General features: G+C 37.2%; 1 protein-coding gene across 2 annotated transcripts in view; it reads left to right on the top strand.

Annotated features, from left to right (window-relative positions):
* GAREM1 (GRB2 associated regulator of MAPK1 subtype 1) overlaps positions 1-17577 on the top strand; it is a 212950-nt gene that overhangs the window by 53000 nt on the left and 142373 nt on the right. For both annotated transcript variants that reach the window (XM_081251773.1, XM_081251772.1), the window contains exon 2: positions 12780-12920. In XM_081251773.1, the coding sequence (XP_081107899.1) occupies positions 12780-12920 (141 nt within the window). The remainder of the gene's footprint in view (positions 1-12779; positions 12921-17577) is intronic.

The raw sequence follows: 17577 nt of genomic DNA, 5'->3' as shown, positions 1-17577 counted from the left end.
AGAAAACGTTCCTGTTTATTGAACCAATGCAGTTAAATGCTGTGTAGCTCTCTTGCACCTAGCTTTGGATTCCATTCTTTACAATCCAAATGGAAAGTACCCTTTTACAAACTTCCCAAAAGGTGTGTGGTTTCTTGGTGATCCTTGGAAGAGATGAGTGAGGTGGTGGTTTAATCCCAGCCAGGGTGGCAGTTCAGGGTCAGCATCATGAAATCCAAACAGCAGAGGAGTCATTTGGAGCCAGTGCTCAGCAGTAGTCGGATGCATTCAAGGAGGTACAGATGAATGGAGTTCAAGTGGTAGGCACATTTCCATGTCAGTGGCCTGTACTTGCTTTCCAGAAAAAAACGTTCTTTCCCTCTCTATTCTAGGGTTTAAAAGCACAATCAAAGGAACATAGCAAAGAAACCTTGGGACCTAAGCATCATATATAGAGTAATAATTTTGAAACTACTTAAAAGGTCTGATTATTATATCCAATTAATTTTAAAAAGCCAAGTGAAATTGTTGGAAATTATTTTAAGCTTTATTTTTAAATACAGACTAATAAGTTTTAGCACATTCATTTCTCAATTAAATTTATCTGATCATTAGATTCTGTCTCCAGAATCTTAAGTGAACTGTGTTCTTTTGGTCTACTTGAGATGTTAAATGGAAGCAGAGCTGCACTCTTATTTGACTGTTCCACTCAGCTTGGGCAAGGTAACAGCAGTTTCATATCCTAATATCTCAAAGTATAAATTGATTGTGATTACTTTTACCCATAAAGCCTCTTTGGAAGAGACATAAAGTTTACCCATAATACTCTTGACTTAAATTCTATATCTGCTGTGTGCTGGAATGACCAGCTTTCTTCCTGTATCACTCTCTGTGGGAGGCAGAATTCTAAGGTGACCCCCTTGATGGCCATCCCCTCGTGTTATACCAGATTATGTTATGTTATATGGCAAAGGGAATTTTTCAGATGTAATTAAGGTCCCTAATCAGTTGATTTTGAGATACAGAGATTATCCTTAGTGGGCCCAACCTAATCAGGCAAGCCCTTCAAAATAGATAGTTTTCTCTGGCTGGTTACAGAAGAGGAGGTCAGAGATACTCAAAGCATGAGAGGGATTCAACATAAGGCAGGTTCTTGTCCCTAAGGTAGGGAGGGGGCCACAGGGCAAGGACTTGAGAGCAGCCGTTAAGAGTCCAGAGTAAGTAGTCCTCCAGCAAGAAGAAAACAACTGCAACTGAATTCTTCCAACAAAAGAATGCATTTAGAAGAGCACCCTGAGCTTCAGATGAGAACCCAGCCAGCCAGCATCTTGATTTCAGTCTGAGCAGAGAACTCAGCCATGCCGTGTCAGATTTCTGACCCATGTATAAGCTGCTAAGTTTGTGGTAGTTTGTTATGCAGCAATAGAAAACTGATACACTGTCCCTCGCTGCATTTCTCTCTATTAATGCTGGTTACTGGTCTTCAGAGTTGCAGTGTTACCATCTCTCAACTTAGTGTATTTTCCATCTGTTGCCCTAATAGCCACGACTGCATTAAATTAAGGAGAATCCTATTTCTTTTCCCCTTTTCTCTTTTAAAACCCTGAGCCCAGTCTTAACTGGTTCTATCTTATTGTGATTCTTCATCTAGGTTCCAGGCTTTGAAGGGAGATAGGGAAGGACTCACCCTCTTCATGTTGTTAAGGTATCATCATGTTGAAAGTGATTTCAGGATGTAGTTTCTGTTCCATTTCTCTTTATTGACTTAGTTCTTGGCAATGTTATATCCTGCTGTCAAAGATGTTTCTCATGTTATCCATTGGAGTGGGTCTGTTATCTCCATTTCACATGTAGAAAATAAGCAAAAGAGCAGTATGTAGCTATCCCATAGCAGAGGTGGGAGTGGGACCTAGAATAGAAATAAATGTGTGGGACGGGCTGGTGGGTGTTTCTAGAACACAGCAACAAGGAGCAGTTGATCAGACATGGATATCAGAGAGTCCCACCAGTGCAATCTATAAGCAAGCTAAGCAGAAAGTATCTCGTTTTGACTGTCTGACTTGGGGGTAAAGAACGCAGGCTGTCAGTTTTATATGTGTGTGGTTGTTCTATTTCAGTCTCCTTGGTTTTATTTAGACCCTCTACCTAGTATTTCTCTTGCATCTAGAAGAAAAATAAATTTTGAAATGGAAGAAAATAATCTCTTTTTATTAGGTTAATGGAATAATATTCTGGACACTGGTCCCCTGGATAATTTATAAAATGATTTCTTTATTTCTTAGAGGTGGAAGAGAGAATGGGATGGGGTAGAAAGTTTTCTGTATTCATTTTTATTATATCCACATCATTCAGGTAAATTTCTTTAATTAGCTTTGCCCTTGTCTGAAAAAAAATTAAATATATATATATTATTAACTATATTCCAACTCTCTGCTATCTAGCTCGGCAAGCTTAGAACATGCTGAGTGATTTGGTCACGTTCACATAGTGACTCACTGATGGATCTTGGTGGGTGGAGCCCCCTCATTAATTGAGCCAGACTGTGCTTTCCCTTATTTGTCAATGTTTGCGAAACCGTTTCAGATGTTATTTAAATTTAACATAATTTAAACTTCACTCATAGTTACCTTTATGTATAATTGCCAACATAATTTTGATCAATTAAAATAGATTTCTAATTTTAAAAAGTGTATGCACACATAATACACTTGAGAACTCTTGGAACTATATTTTGCCTTTCCTCAAGCCAGCCAAATATTCCATGTCTCAGATTACACATTTAGGAAGTAGACCTGTGTACAGAGGAATAAATGTCAAAGTGATTTTTTTTGTTACATTTTGCCTCAGAAAATTGTACTAATAATTTATCTGTAAACAATATATCAATAGTTGGTTAGGTGATGTAACTAACCAAATTAATTGATGATGTCTTTCCATCAGTATCTGTAAACTCCTGGTTTTGCTGGGGGGAGAGGGGTTGGTTATTTTCTTAGATTTTTAGAAAGAAAGGATTTTTTTTTTTGCTTTGTTTTGTTTTCTAGTTCTATTTTAGGAAGTTGCACCCCACTTATCAGAGACACTATGTACTTCTTTTAGGCCTATGATATCTTTATAGACTTGTCTTTAAAATTTGGTGATCTGATTTTTTTTTTAAGTTTCTGACTGTTTATTTCTAGTATTTTAATATGGTGTTCTTTCATGTTGAACTCTTTTTTTCAGTTTTATTTATTTTATTTTTTAAATTTTTTGGCTGCGCTGTGTGACATGCGGGATCTTGGTTCCCCCACCAGAGATCAAACCTGTACGCCCAGCATTGGGAGCACGGAGTCTTAACCACTGGACTGCCAGGGAAGCCCCTGAACTTCTTTATTACATGTATTTTGAAATTGTAGAGGTAAAGCATTGTCTAGCTTCTGCCTTCAGGGCAACCCACCTGGAAAAGTAGAAATCCAGGTGTTACTTGGCATCTGTATTTTTCATGTTACCCCTCTTTTATGTGTTCAGAGGTTTTATGTGTTCAGAAAATTTTTTTTTTAATTTAGTGGTTTTGTGTGTTGACATTGGAAACATCATTAGATTTTCAACAATGGCATATGTGCAAGTCTTTGTTTCTCTTTTTCAAAATCTTGTTTGGATTTCTTTTGAAGGCCATGCAGGATTTTTGGAAATCGACTTAATGGGAGAAAAATTCTAAAAACTGTCATATATAATTCAAATATTTTACTAAGATTGTATCTTTTCATGGACCTTCTATAGCAGTGAATAATTTTTTTTAGTTTGATTCTTCAGTACTTTATATTTTATTTGTTACATAATAAAGCTCAAGGGACTCTAAACCACATTTGCAACTAAAAATGACCGTGAAAATCCTGTAGTTTGACTCATGGCTCAGTTTATCCTCTTGAAATAAAATTGTTGGGTTTTTTTTATAATTTATGTTCTTTTTAAAAATGTATTTATTTATTTATTTTTAATTTTATTTTTGGCTGCGTTGGGTCTTTGTTGCTGTGCACAGGCTTTCTCTAGTTGCAGCGAGCGGGGGCTACTCTTCGTTGCGGTGTGTGAGCTTCTCATTGTGGTGGCTTCTCTTGTTGCGGAGCACGGGCTCTAGGCGAGTGGACTTCAGTAGCTGTGGCACGCAGGCTCAGTAGTTGTGGCGCATGGGCTTAGTTGCTCTGCGGCATGTGGGATCTTCCTGAACCAGGGATCCAACCTGGGTCCCCTGCATTGGCAGGCAGATTCTTAACCAGTGCGCCACCAGGGAAGTCCCAAATTGTTTGATTAAACATGACATTTACACCTGGTGAAAATCATCCCTTTATTTTAATAGTTGATGTGAAGCATACAGTGCAAATCATTGCACATTAATTATCAGAGCATTTTCTCATTGGAGAAAGAAACTGTTGTGTACCTGAGTCCAGCTGGTAAAAGAAAGGGAACTAATTGAGGAAGGAAATAAGTCAAAGTCATATTTGTCACGAGCCTTCTATCTATACAGTACTATCCTGATCCTTTATGTTTATCCTCATCCACTCATCCCAACTTCCTTACAATATTATCACCATCATTTTAAATGTGAGAACTCTGAGGCTCAAAGATATTAAATAATTTTCCCAGAGTCATATAGTTAATAAATATTAGAATCTCAATTCAAACCTAAGTCTGGCTCTAACTCTTAGCCTATTGAGATCCCAAACTGCCTTCCACCTGACATGTGGAATCATCATACATTCATTTGAATTAGTGGAAGCAAAGAGCTGGGGGCAGGGCAAGGAGGAGGGATCCTAAGAATGTGCCTGGTGCTTTGGCCTTTGCCTGCCCTCTCTTTTCAGAGCTTGGTGTCTGGAGGAGGCTGGGATGATCCTTGCATGTTTCGTTGCTTGGTCTCTGCGTGATTTTATGGTATAACATTGCCTCGCACCATGTGATAGATAACACATGTTGCACCAACAAAATGCATCATGTTATGTTCACTGTCCAACACTGGAAGACACACGGGCTGTATCAGACTTATGGAGAGAGGAATGTGTATATTCTGTCTTTTAATGGATTGGCAAAGTGTAATTTTCCTATGTGAATCTGAGCCCCCTCCCTCGCCTGCCAGAAATGTAATTCCATCGTATGTGCCAGGCACTGTACTAAGAGATTTAGTATATTGTCAATGTTTGTAGAAATACTGATACTACAATTGCTCACCTGTTTTTCTAAAAATCACTTGACATAGAATTCTTATCTTTTAAATATTAGGTACAGTACAGTAGTTCAGAGCATAAAATTTCAGATTTGACTTAAGTAGGCATACTTCTGTTTCCTACAGCAGAAGTCTATTATTCCTGGTAAATCTACTGTTGAAAAGGGAGTCCTTTGTCCCAGGGTTCATTTGAAAAGAGGTAATAATATATCCTTAATCTCTCTCTCTTTTTTAAACATCTTTCTCTTTTGTTTTATACATTCCTTTTTGCTTAGATTTCACCATGAAGTTCTTAGACTCCCTTACCGTTTAGTGTTTTGTCTAAATTCATCTCTATTTCTTTCTCTTCTTGTTGGGATTTCACTGTAAACTGTAAAATGTAGAAACTCTTTCACTTGCTTAGAACCCAAGGTTACAGTTTTTGGGCCTTTGAACAGAGTATTCATCTAAAGAAGGGATCTTAGTGTAGATTTGTGGACGTTTGTTTAGGGTGGAAAGAGATCAGTAGGAGATACTTGAAAAAACAGCCTTTTTAAATACTCTGCTTTCCTCGAGGGGCTTAAATATTGAATAAGACCTTAGTGCTTAATTTATACTTAGACTTATTTAATGTGAATGCTCACTCATTTCTACCCAAGATTGTTCATTCAGAAAGCACTTATTATGTACCTGTTCTACACCCGGTGGTCTTGTGGAATGCAAACCAGAGGAGAAATAGAAATGATGTTGGGCCTGAAGAGTTGAAGATCTGGTTGAGGTGACAGGGTTCCTGGTTGTTTCATGTCTGTGCACTCAAAGTAAAGATAGGTGCAGATTTAATAGTTCTTAGCATTTGTTTCATCTTTCTAAACTTTAGATACTTTTAGTCAATAGAAGAACTAGGCGTCACTTTTAGATTAGTCAGCATGCTATGACAGCAGATATTTGGCTTCACTTAATGAGAATATTTTACAAGAATAAAAATATCCTGGGGGCTTCAGTTGCTTCCTTTGACATTCCTACTCATTTTCAGAAAACAGGGACCTCTTAATCATGGGTTACACTAGAATTTCTGTGCTGCAGGTTCATGGCCAAAGTGAGATACAAGGGGAGGAGTTGAAGGTTAGTTACTGGGTCTTGATTCTTAGCAATGGTCAAATGGACGCTTCACCCACAGGCTGTGGAGTGACTTCCTTTCTCTGGCACTCAGCATGTGGTATCACTGAGGTACTTGACATTAAATTCTTCTGTTTTTGGTAAATTCTAGGAAATTCTAGGAAAGCCGTTTCACTGTTTTTCTCAAGATTTCTTTTTGCCATTAATATAAGAACACTTAATATTTTTCTCTCTGCATTTAGGAATACTTGATATTACCCCATTTAGAGCCATACCCTTGACTTGGATTCATAGATAACTTAGAGCCAAAGCTCATAATATACGTGAATTTAACTATCCAAATGTGAGTTAACATTTAACTCTTATCTGTAATTAGGTACAAGTAAAGAGTTCTTATCAATGTGTGACAATATTTTTAGCAATTTTTTGAGTAATGTGCTGGTCTTTATGAAGTAAACTTGAGTTAGTAGAAGTAATACAGTCTCTGTACCCACAAACCAGTTAGGAAGCTTGAAAGAAATTATCAAAAGCATTATATTGATGAATGCTGTTTCCTGTAAACTCTGGGGGATTATTTTGAAGTAAAAAATCATTAGATACCAGCCGTTGTTCAGATTTTACAACCGGGAGGTAGGCTTAGACAGTACATCCTTAGATAGGCATCTTTAATGCAATCGGTTTCTTAAAGATGAAAAACAAAAATTACTTTCTGTTTTGAAACTAGCTTACATATTTTGATTGTATAATGCAGGCACCACAATTCTTAATTTATTCTAATACTCCTGTATCATTTTAGGCTTGAGTTTGGCTATAAGTCACAGAGACCCAAAGACCAAAAGTTCAGGTTGGGGTGTTGCCCAAGGTGACAGGGGCCTGTTGTTTTGTTGTTGTTGTTGTTGTTTTTCAGTTGCTATGTCATGCACTCAATTTCAGCCCTAAGTTCCCTTCAAAGTCTGAGATGGTCACTACCATTCCAGTTCTAATAATCACCTCCATATTTCATCCATCAGGAAGAATAAAGAGGGAAAAGAAAGGCACATTCCCTCCAAAGATACATCTTTGTTGCCACTTAAGTTCAGTGTGGTACTGGAGATTCTAGCCAGAGGTATTAGGCAAGAAAAGAGGGGGAAAAACGGCATCCAGGTTGGAAAGGAAAAAGTATAACTATATCTATTTACAGATGACATGAACTTGTATATCGAAAATCCTAAGGAATCTATAAAAGAAACTATTAGAACTAACAAGTTCAGCAAGATTTCAAGATATAATATCAGTATGCAAAAATCAGTTGTTTCTTTACACTGGCAATGAACACTCCAAAAATGAAATTTTAAAATAATTCTATTTTCAATACCATCAAAAGAATAAAATACATAGGAATAAATTTAACAAAAACAGTGTAAGACTTGCATACTAAAAACTACAAAACATCATTGAAATAAAGATTTAAATAAATGGGACGACATCCCATGTTCATGGATCAGAAACATTAATACTGTTAAGATGACAGACAGTTCTCCCCAAATTGATCTATAGATTGAACACAATCCTAGCTTTTGAGACAAGAACTGGTAAGCCAATTCTAAAATTCATTTGGAAATGCAAGGGACCCAGAAAAACCACAACAGTCTTGAACAAAGTTGGAAGACTCACATTTCCCAATTTCAAAACTTATTACAGAGCTACAGTAATTAAGACAGTGTGGTTCTAGCATAAAGATAGATGTATAGGGCAATAGATGTATTGGTCAATTGGTTTTTGACAGTGAGGCAAGACAGTTCAATGAAGAAAGAGTAGTCTTATCAACTGGTGCTTGGATAACTGGATAGTCACATGAAAAGAACAAAGTTGGACCCCTGTTTACAGCATGCACAAAAGTTAATTCAAAATGGATCATAAACCTAAATATAAGAGCTAAAAACTATAAAATGTTTTATAAAACATTTTAAATCTTCATGATGCATGGGTTATGCAGAAATTTTTCACGTATGACACGCAAAGCACAAAATTAAAAATAAATTAGACTTCATCAAAATTAATAAATTTTGTGGTTCAAAGGATACTGTCAACAGAGTGAAAGTCTAGTTCATGTAATGTGAGAAAATATTTTCAAATCGTATGTCTGATAAGGAACTTGTATCCAGAATGTTAAAAAAAAAAAAAAAAAGATTCTTGGGGCTTCCCTGGTGGCACAGTGGTTGAGAGTCTGCCTGCTTATGCAGGGGACGTGGGTTCGAGCCCTGGTCTGGGAGGATCCCACATGCTGTGGAGCAGGTAGACCCATGAGCCACAACTGCTGAGCCTGCGTGTCTGGAGCCTGTGCTCCACAACGGGAGAGGCCGCGATGGTGAGAGGCCTGCACACTGCGATGAAGAGTGGCCCCCGCTTGCCACAACTAGAGAAAGCCCTGGCACAGAAACAAAGACCCAACACAGCAAAAATAAATAAATAAGTTAATAAACTCCTACCCCCAACGTCTTTAAAAAAAAAAACAAAGACTCTTACAATTAGGCATTAAAGACAAGCAAACAAATTTAAAATTGGGCAAAGGATTTGAATAAACATTTCTCCAAAAAAGATACACAAATGACCAACAAGCACATGAAAAGATGCTCAACATCACTAATCATTAGGTAAATACAAGTCAAAACCACAGTGAGACACACTTCACACCCACTAAAATGCCTATAATTTAAAAGTTGGATAATAGCAAGTGTTGGAGTATGTGGAGTCCCTGGAACTCTCATTCATTGCTAGTGGGAATGTAAAATGGTGTAGCCAATTTGGAAAAAAACAGGGAGTTCTCAGAAAGTTAAATATAGAGTTACCATATGACCCAGCAGTTCTACCCCAGGTATATATCTGAGAGAAATGAAAACATATGTCCATACAAAAATTTGTATACTGATGTTCATATCAGCAGTATTCAATAACTGCCAGATTGTAAACAGTCCAACTGTCCATCCTCTGATGATTGGACAAATAAAACATAGTATATCCATATAATCAAATATTTAGCCATTAAAATGAAGTACTGATGCATGCTACAACAGAGATGAACCTTGAAAACATGCTAAATGAAAGAAGGCAGACAGAAAACCTCATACTTTATACCTCCATTCATATGAAATTTTCAGAATAGGCAAATTTATAGATACAGAAAGTAGATTAGTGGTTACCTAAGCCTGGGGTGGGGAGTAGGGAATAATTGTTAATGGGTTTGAGGTTTCTTTTGGGGTGATAGAAATGTTCTGTAATTCAACAGTAGTGATGATTGCACAGCTCTGTGAATATACTTAAAGCATTGAATTATAAACTACAATCAGTTAATTTTCTGGTATATTAAAGATTTTAAATCTATATATATATCTTGGAAGTTACATATACTACTTGCACTACATCCCATTGGCTATAACCTAGTTACTGTGTTACACCTACTTGTCATGGGGCCTGGGAACAGTATTCTGTATTCTGGGCAGCCATGTGCCCAGCTAATACAAGAGGACTGTTACTGAGGGCAAGGAGTGAGTGAGGTATTACTGGATGTCTAGCAATCTTTGCCACTTTTCCAAGTTAAAGGTGAATCATAACCAAAAAAAACACTGCTACAAGTTATTATGGTTAAGTCAAACAATCATGTTGATATAAAGCTTCCTATTAGCCTGAATTAATTACCAGTTTGTTTTTCTTTTTAAAGATTTTACATACAAAGAGAGGATGCAAAGGGCTCATGAGTACCAGTGATCCCCTGGTGGTGTCTTTATGAAACCTGGTCCTCCCAAAATTTATGGCTGTGGTAACCAAGTTGATCATTACAGCCTCCTCTACTTTATTTATTGAAAAAGTACTGACACTTTTAAGAATTTTTGAGAAGTCTATAAATGCCATTTCAGAACACACAGTGAAATCAATAATAATTCTTTTAATTATTGAGATATAATAAATGTCAAAAATAAGGAAAGCATATTGTTTTCTGTATAAAGGAATTAGTCTTTTCAAGTTGTTGTTTTTTTAGCATTAAAATTACTAAACCAGGATTAATGGGATGGATTATTTCAGCATCTAAGAAAAAAAAAAGAAACATTTTTTAAGTTTCAGGGAATGGATTTCTCTTTTGAAATAGTTTGTTATTGGCTCAAAAACTGAAAAGTTACTTTAGAAAATATTAAAATGAAAAAAATAATTTCATGCGTATGCTATAACGCTTCATTATTTTCAGTTGATTGGGAAATTTGGTAGGCCAGAGAGAACTGGCAAAACATAACATTTTACTTTTTTATTGAAGTATAGTTGATTTACAATGTTGTGTTAGTTTCAGGTGTAGTTACAATTACATATATGTATATATTACATGTATATGTAGTTACAGTTACATGTATTCAGTTACATGTATATTCTTTTTCAGATTCTTTTCCATTATAGGTTATTACAAGATGTTGAATATTGTTCCCTGTGCTGTTTTTCTATCTTATATATAGTAGTATGTGTCTGTTGATCCCAGACTCCTAATTTATCCCTCCCCCTCACCTTTCCCCTTTGGTAACCATAAGTTTGTTTTCTATGTCTGTGAGTCTCTTTCTGTTTTGGAAATAAGTTCATTTGTATCATATTTTTAGATTCCACGTGTGAGTGATATCATACGATATTTGTCTTTCTCTGACTTAATTCACTCAGTATGATAATCTCTAGGTCCATCCATGTTGCTGCAAATGGCATTATTTCATTCTTTTTTATGGCTCAGTAATGTTCCATTGTATATATGGACCACATCTTCTTTACCCATTCCTCTGTCGATGGACATTTAGGTTGCTTCTATGTCTTGGCTATTGTAAACAGTGCTGCAGTGAACATTGGGGTGCGTGTATCTTTTCAAATTAGAGTTTTCATCATTTCCTGTTACAGGCCCAGGAATGGGATCGCTGGATCATATGGTAACTCTATTTTCAGTTTTTAAAGTAAGCTCCATACTGTTCTCCATAGTGGCTGTATCAATTTACATTTCCACCAATGGTGTAGGAGGGCTCCCTTTTCTCCATACCCTCTCCAGCATTTATTATTTGTAGACTATTTCATCATGGCCATTCTGATTGGTGTGAGGTGATACTTCATTGTAGTTTTGATTTGCATTTCTCTAATAATTAGTGATGTTGAGCATCTTTTCATGTGCCTGTTGACCATCTGTACGTCTTCTTTGGAGAAATGTCTATTTTGATCTTCTGTCCATTTTTTGATTGGGTTGTTTGTTTTTTTGATGTTGAGCTGTGTGAGCTGTTTGTATATTTTTGAAATTAATCCCTTGTCAGTCACATTTTTTGTGAATATTTTTTCCTATTCTGTAGGTTGTCTTTTCATTTTCTTTATGGCTTCCTTTGCTGTGTAAAAGCTTTTGAGTTTGATTAGGTCCCATTTGTTTATTTTTGCTTTTATTTCCATTAGTCTAGGAAACGGATCCAAAATAATATTGCTGCAATTAATGTCAAACGTATTCTGCCTATGTTTTTCTCTAGGAGTTTTAGAGTATACGGTCTTACATTTAGGTCTCTAATCCATTTTGAGTTTGTTTTCATATATGGTGTTAGAGAATGTTCTAATTTTATTCTTTTACATGTAGCTGTCTAGTTTTCCCAGCAACACTTGTTGTAGAGACTGTCTTTTCTGTATTGTATATTCTTGCCTCCTTTGTTGTAGATTAATTGACCATAAGTGCATGGGTTTATTTCTGGGCTTTCTGTTCTGTTCCATTGATCTATGTGTCCATTTTTGTACCAGTACCATACTAAAACATATAAAATTTGAAAGGAGATACAGGCATTTAATCTCAAGTACTGTTTCAACAGAGAGATAAATTTATTATATATTTTTGGTAGTTATGTTGTATTGATTAAGAGCATAAGCTTTGGGGGAATTCCCTGGCAGTCCAGTGGGTGGGACTCTGCACTTTCACTGCTGAGGACCCGGGTACCATCCCTGGTTGGGGAACTAGGATCCCGCAAGCCACAAGACATGACCAAAAAAGAACATAGCTTTGGAATCTTTTTGACATAGTCCTGAATCCGCACTTTTCTGCTTATTAAATCTGTGAGCTTAGACTACACTTAACATTCTGAACCTTAATTTTTCTTACCTGTAAAGAAGGAACAATACCTACCTCATAATGTTACTGTATTACATTGAAATAATATTTGCAAAGCATTTAATTCGTGTCCGATGTACTGTTGGCACTTAATAAATGTTTGTTTTATTATCATTGAAATATAATCATTAAGATAGAATGAGGTATTTGAAAATCTCTTTGCAAATAAGTGGGAAACATTTTTATGGAACCCTGTGTACAGTTGTCAACTTGGTATGAAATGCCTTTTTTTAATTGGTAACTCAAAAGTGAACTTTTTCTCTTCTTGGGATAAACTATCAACTTCTCCATTAGTGAAGTTTTAACTAATGAAATTTTATTGCAGAGAATGGACTAAACAGATGCTAATTCTAAGTTTCTCATATAAAATTTATTTTCTAGGAGAATGCATAGAAGGGCTGCGGGAAAATGACTACCTTCTGATTCATTCGTGCCGTCAGTGGACCACCATCACTGCCCATAGCTTGGAGGAGGGGCACTACGTCATTGGGCCAAAGATAGAGATTCCGGTACATTATGCAGGTAAAGCTCCTTTCAAGAGACAAGAAATGGCTAATGAAGGGTACTTGAATATGCTAATTTTCTCCTTCACAGTGAGAAAATAGGAATTGTCTATAAACTAGAGGGTATAATGACTTAGAAAAAGATGAACGAAACACTTTGGTTATTTTATCAGTGAAAGCTCAGATTCATTTTGTCATAGGCATTTCTAATTAATGCATGTAGTTAAGCGTGGATTCTTAAGCACAGATTCTTATTAGATATTTATAAAATGAAAATGGTACAAACACAAAGATCATCTCTGGAATGACAGTCCATATGCGTAGCCAGCCTCTGAACACCAGTATCTCTGAATAAACCTGAGCACGATTTGTGAATGACTTTGATGTCTGGTTTCACAAGATACCATTTCACAAACAAGCATTGTGGTCTGGTTTTAAAAGTATTGGATTGAAAGGTCAGATACCTGAACATGTCCCTCTTTGCAAGGAAGCGTTTAGAATACAGGCAACAGAGGTGACCTCACTGCTTAGTTGAATCAGCATAATAGCTATCTTCTTGCCTCAGTTGGAACTCCATTCAGTGTAACAATGTCATTTAACTAATTTTTATTAAGGGCTTTCTAAGTACCAGCACTGTTCTAGGAGTTTATGATACATCTAGTAGCTTGAATACACTTTCAATAGTGGCGGCTTACAAATGCAGTTTTTAAAAAACATTAGGTATATATATTTCCTATACTTTCTTCTGGTGCTTATAGTTCATTATGTGAAGGATCTTTACTTTTTCTCTACTACTGTTAATTTTTCAAAAGTCTCTAGCAGGACACTGTAATTGATTAGCTATAAATTGTATAGCCCTAGACTGCCGTCATGTTTTTGAGTGACTCCTCTACATTGCCCAGAGAGTTGTCTGTTTGGAAAAGAGACCTTGCTATATCCCCACTGTCTAGAACAGCAGCAAATGGTACGTGTTCAGTAAATATTTTTTGGATGAATGAATGGTTTGGTCCGCCTTTTATTCCTAGGAGTCTCCATTGCTAGATATGACCTAGAGATCACTAAATTTCTCAAAATCCTTCTTATTCCAGAAAAATTATAAGAAAGAATTTCTCTTGCCTGAAACCCTGTCCTGGAATTCTCTTGCCCAGCTGTAGGAGTAGGCTTCATAGAAAAAGGAGGAACATATAGCTACAGAAAGTATTACGACTGTGAGATTGGGAGCCAGGCCAAAGGGGCAGAGAATGAGACAGACCCTCCACCTGCCCAGTCTCTCCTGCCCATGGTCCCACAACAGCTGAGATCCATGCTAGTTTTAGCAGAACCAAAATTCTGTCCCTTGTGGAAAACCGAGAAGGAAGGTGTAAGATTGTGATTCAAATATATGATTTTACCTAATCTGCTGTGTTCTTCTTTTAGTAGATTGAGTTTAGTCTTTCCCCCTAACCCATTGCTCCGTGACATCGTTCGTCCCAAATGCATGCTGTCATTTGATTAGTTACTCAAATCTCTTTAGAGACTCCATATGCCACCAGTCTCTTTGACTTATTGCTCAAAGCCCTCACAGGGGCTGGTTCTAGTCCACTTCTCCAAACTTACCTTTTCTACTCTGAAGAGTGAGCCTTCCACTCTAGCTAGATTAGTCACCTCGCTGTGTCCTGGATATCCTGAGTACTTTTCCATTTACACCATTCCCCGGCTGGAGTTGCCTTCCTTGGCCATGCTTTTATCAGAGCCTGTCATTGCGTCAGGAGGGTGCAGGTACCCCTGACTCTCCCCATGTGGTCTTCCATGTACTTACCATGTATCACATCCATTTAGCACACGTCCTCAGGCTTCGTTCAGTTACCTTTTCCTACAAGTACATGCATCTTCACTTGCCAGCTGCACTGTACACTCCTCAACAAGTGAGACCAATTTTAAAAACCTTTGTGAGTCCTTAGGATCTATACACACAAGATACAGTTCTTTATGGCTGCAGATGCTTCACCTAGGGATCTCAAACTTGGCTGTACATTGGAATCACCTGGGAAGCTTTCAAAATGACTGATGCCCAGTTCCCATGTCCAAGGTTCTGGTAATTGGTTTTGAGTGTGGGCTGAGCATTAGGATTTTAATAGCTCCTCTTGTATGTAGTTAAATTATGCAGCCAAGGCTGGGAATCCTTTGTTCTGGAATGGGCATTCACAGTGTCAGATGATCAGATTTCCCTAAACACCTGCAAATATTTGCAAATGTTTTATTGTTCTGAACATTTTTTTAAATAGACATTCACCTTCCACCGGGATAAAAGATATGGTATGTTCAACAGCTTACTCTTTATCTGCAGGGAAAATGATAGTACACTTAATTGGGAAACCCCAGGCCGTGTATTGCAAATGATACTTTTTTTTTTTTTAAGTGAAATTGAGGTCCCAAGATTAAAGGAAACATGAACACTAAGACTGTACCACTTTACATGAAAAGAAAGAAAATATATTAAAGGAAGAAAAACTTGAAATAGAACTGTCTTAGTCAGTTCAAGCTGCTATAACAAAATACCATAGACTGGATAGATCATAAACAAAACAAATTTATTTCTTGAGAAGTCCAAGATCAAGGTGCCAGTAGATCCGGTGTCTGGTGAGAGCCCAATTTTCTGGTTTGCAGATGGTCATTTTCTTGCTGTGTCCTCACAAGTTAGAGAGAGAGAACAATCATCCTTCTCAAGTCTGTTCTTATAAGGGCACTAATCTCATTCATGAGGACTCCACCCTCATGACCTAATTATTTCCTGAAGGCTGCACCTCCAAATTCCATTACATTGGGGATTTAGGCTTCAGCATCTGATTTTGGGAGGATGTAAACATTCAGTCCATAGCAAGTAACCAATGGTTTATGAGACATTTGATAAGATTATTTCAAAGAACATCCTAGGGGATATTTTATTTCAAAGAATTTATTATCAAGTCCAGCCTTTGGAAGAAAGAGAGTATAAAGTAAATTGTGGAGACTAAAAATATCATTTATGTCTCTGGTTCATTAGTGTTCTAATTTTAATTCGTAGAAGAAACCCTTATTCATGCATGTTGTACTAATTTGTTGTAATTTCATATAGGTTAAGAGTCATCCCTCATTCTTTGAGGGAAATTAATAAATAATAATTAAATATGTTTAATATAGTAATAAAATCTACCAGCTTTGTAATCAGCCTAGTTGGATTCCCGGTTCTGCCACTTACTGTCTGTATTTGGGCAAGTTACTAAACCTCTCTGAATCTTAGTTTCCTCATCTGTAAAGTGGGGATAACTATAGTGCCTTTCTCTTCAGCTAGTTGTGAAGATTAAAAGAGGTAATGCAAGTGAAGCACCTTTCTGAGCGCTTACTAGTTCCAAGTGCTCCATAGTGTTAATAGTGGTGATTATGGTAATGATAGCAGTAAAATGTTTCTAAAGATTTAACTGTTTATTTTGAAGCACAGATTACAAGTTGAATTACTTTTCTGCTCCTTAAAGCAGGCTGAAATACTGATACCCCTCAATGTTGTTTTGGCTGCTGGGTTTTTTTGTTGTTGTTTTAAACTTTTTTTTTTTACTTTGAGGCTGCAATCGTATGATATATTCCTTTATACTATTTACCCATTTTTAACATCATTCGCCATGTTTGTTGTATTCTTTTCCTCCATCTCTTTCTCTGCACACACACACACACACACACACGCCCATATTATTTATTTATCCTGAATCATTGGAGAGCAGACAGCACACATTCCCCTTAGACTTCATTATGTATTTCCTAAGAACAAGGATATCCTCTTATGTAACCACAGTACTGTTAGCAAATTCAGGACATTTAATACTTTAATCTACGGTCCATGTTCCAGTTTTGTCAGTTGTCCCAATAATATTTTTTCCCTCCAGGACAGCACCTAGTCTGGGACCCCTTATTGTATTTCCCTATCATGTCTCTTTAGTTTCCTTTAATCTGGGATAGTTCCTTATCCTTCCCCTTATCCTTCCTTCCTTATGTGTTTTATTACTTATTTTTTTTTTTTTTTTTTGGTTGCGTTGGGTCTTCGTTGCTGTGCGCGGGCTTTCTCTAGTTGCTGAGTGGGGGCTACTCTTCGTCGTGGTGCATGGGCTTCTCATTGCGGTGGCTTCTCTTGTGGAGCACAGGCTCTAAGCACATGGGCTTCAGTAGTTGTGGCACACGGGCTCAGTGGTTGTGGCTCACAGGCTCTAGAGCTCATACTCAGTAGTTGTGGCACATGGGCTTAGTTGCTCTGCAGCATGTGGGATCTTCCGGACCAGGGCTCGAACCCGTGTCCCCTGCATTGGCAGACGGATTCTTAACCACTGCGCCACCAGGGAAGTCCCTATGACATTTTTGAAGAATATAGGCAAGTTGTTTTATAGACTAGCCCTCAATTTGGGTTCCCCAGGCTGTTCATGATTAGATTGAGATTATGCACTTTGGGCTGGTTGTGTCCTCCTCAGGGAATCACATCTAGAGACACGGGATGTCCCTTTGCCCCTTGTTGGTGACGTTGATTTTGATCACTCAGTTAAGGTGTTGTCTGATTTCTCTGCTGTATAATTACCATGCTTTGTGTTACTGGGACATTTGAAAGAAGGTTCTTTGAGATTCTGTAGGTATCTTATTCCTTCTCTAACTTCCCCCCTTCTTTTGTTGAGCAGCTA

Source organism: Mesoplodon bidens, assembly GCF_964165515.1.
Source record: "Mesoplodon bidens genome assembly, chromosome: 13".
In the NCBI taxonomy this organism is placed as follows: Eukaryota; Metazoa; Chordata; class Mammalia; order Artiodactyla; family Ziphiidae; genus Mesoplodon; species Mesoplodon bidens.
Note: the sequence above shows the minus strand (reverse complement) of the source record. Positions and strands in the feature narration are given on the sequence as shown.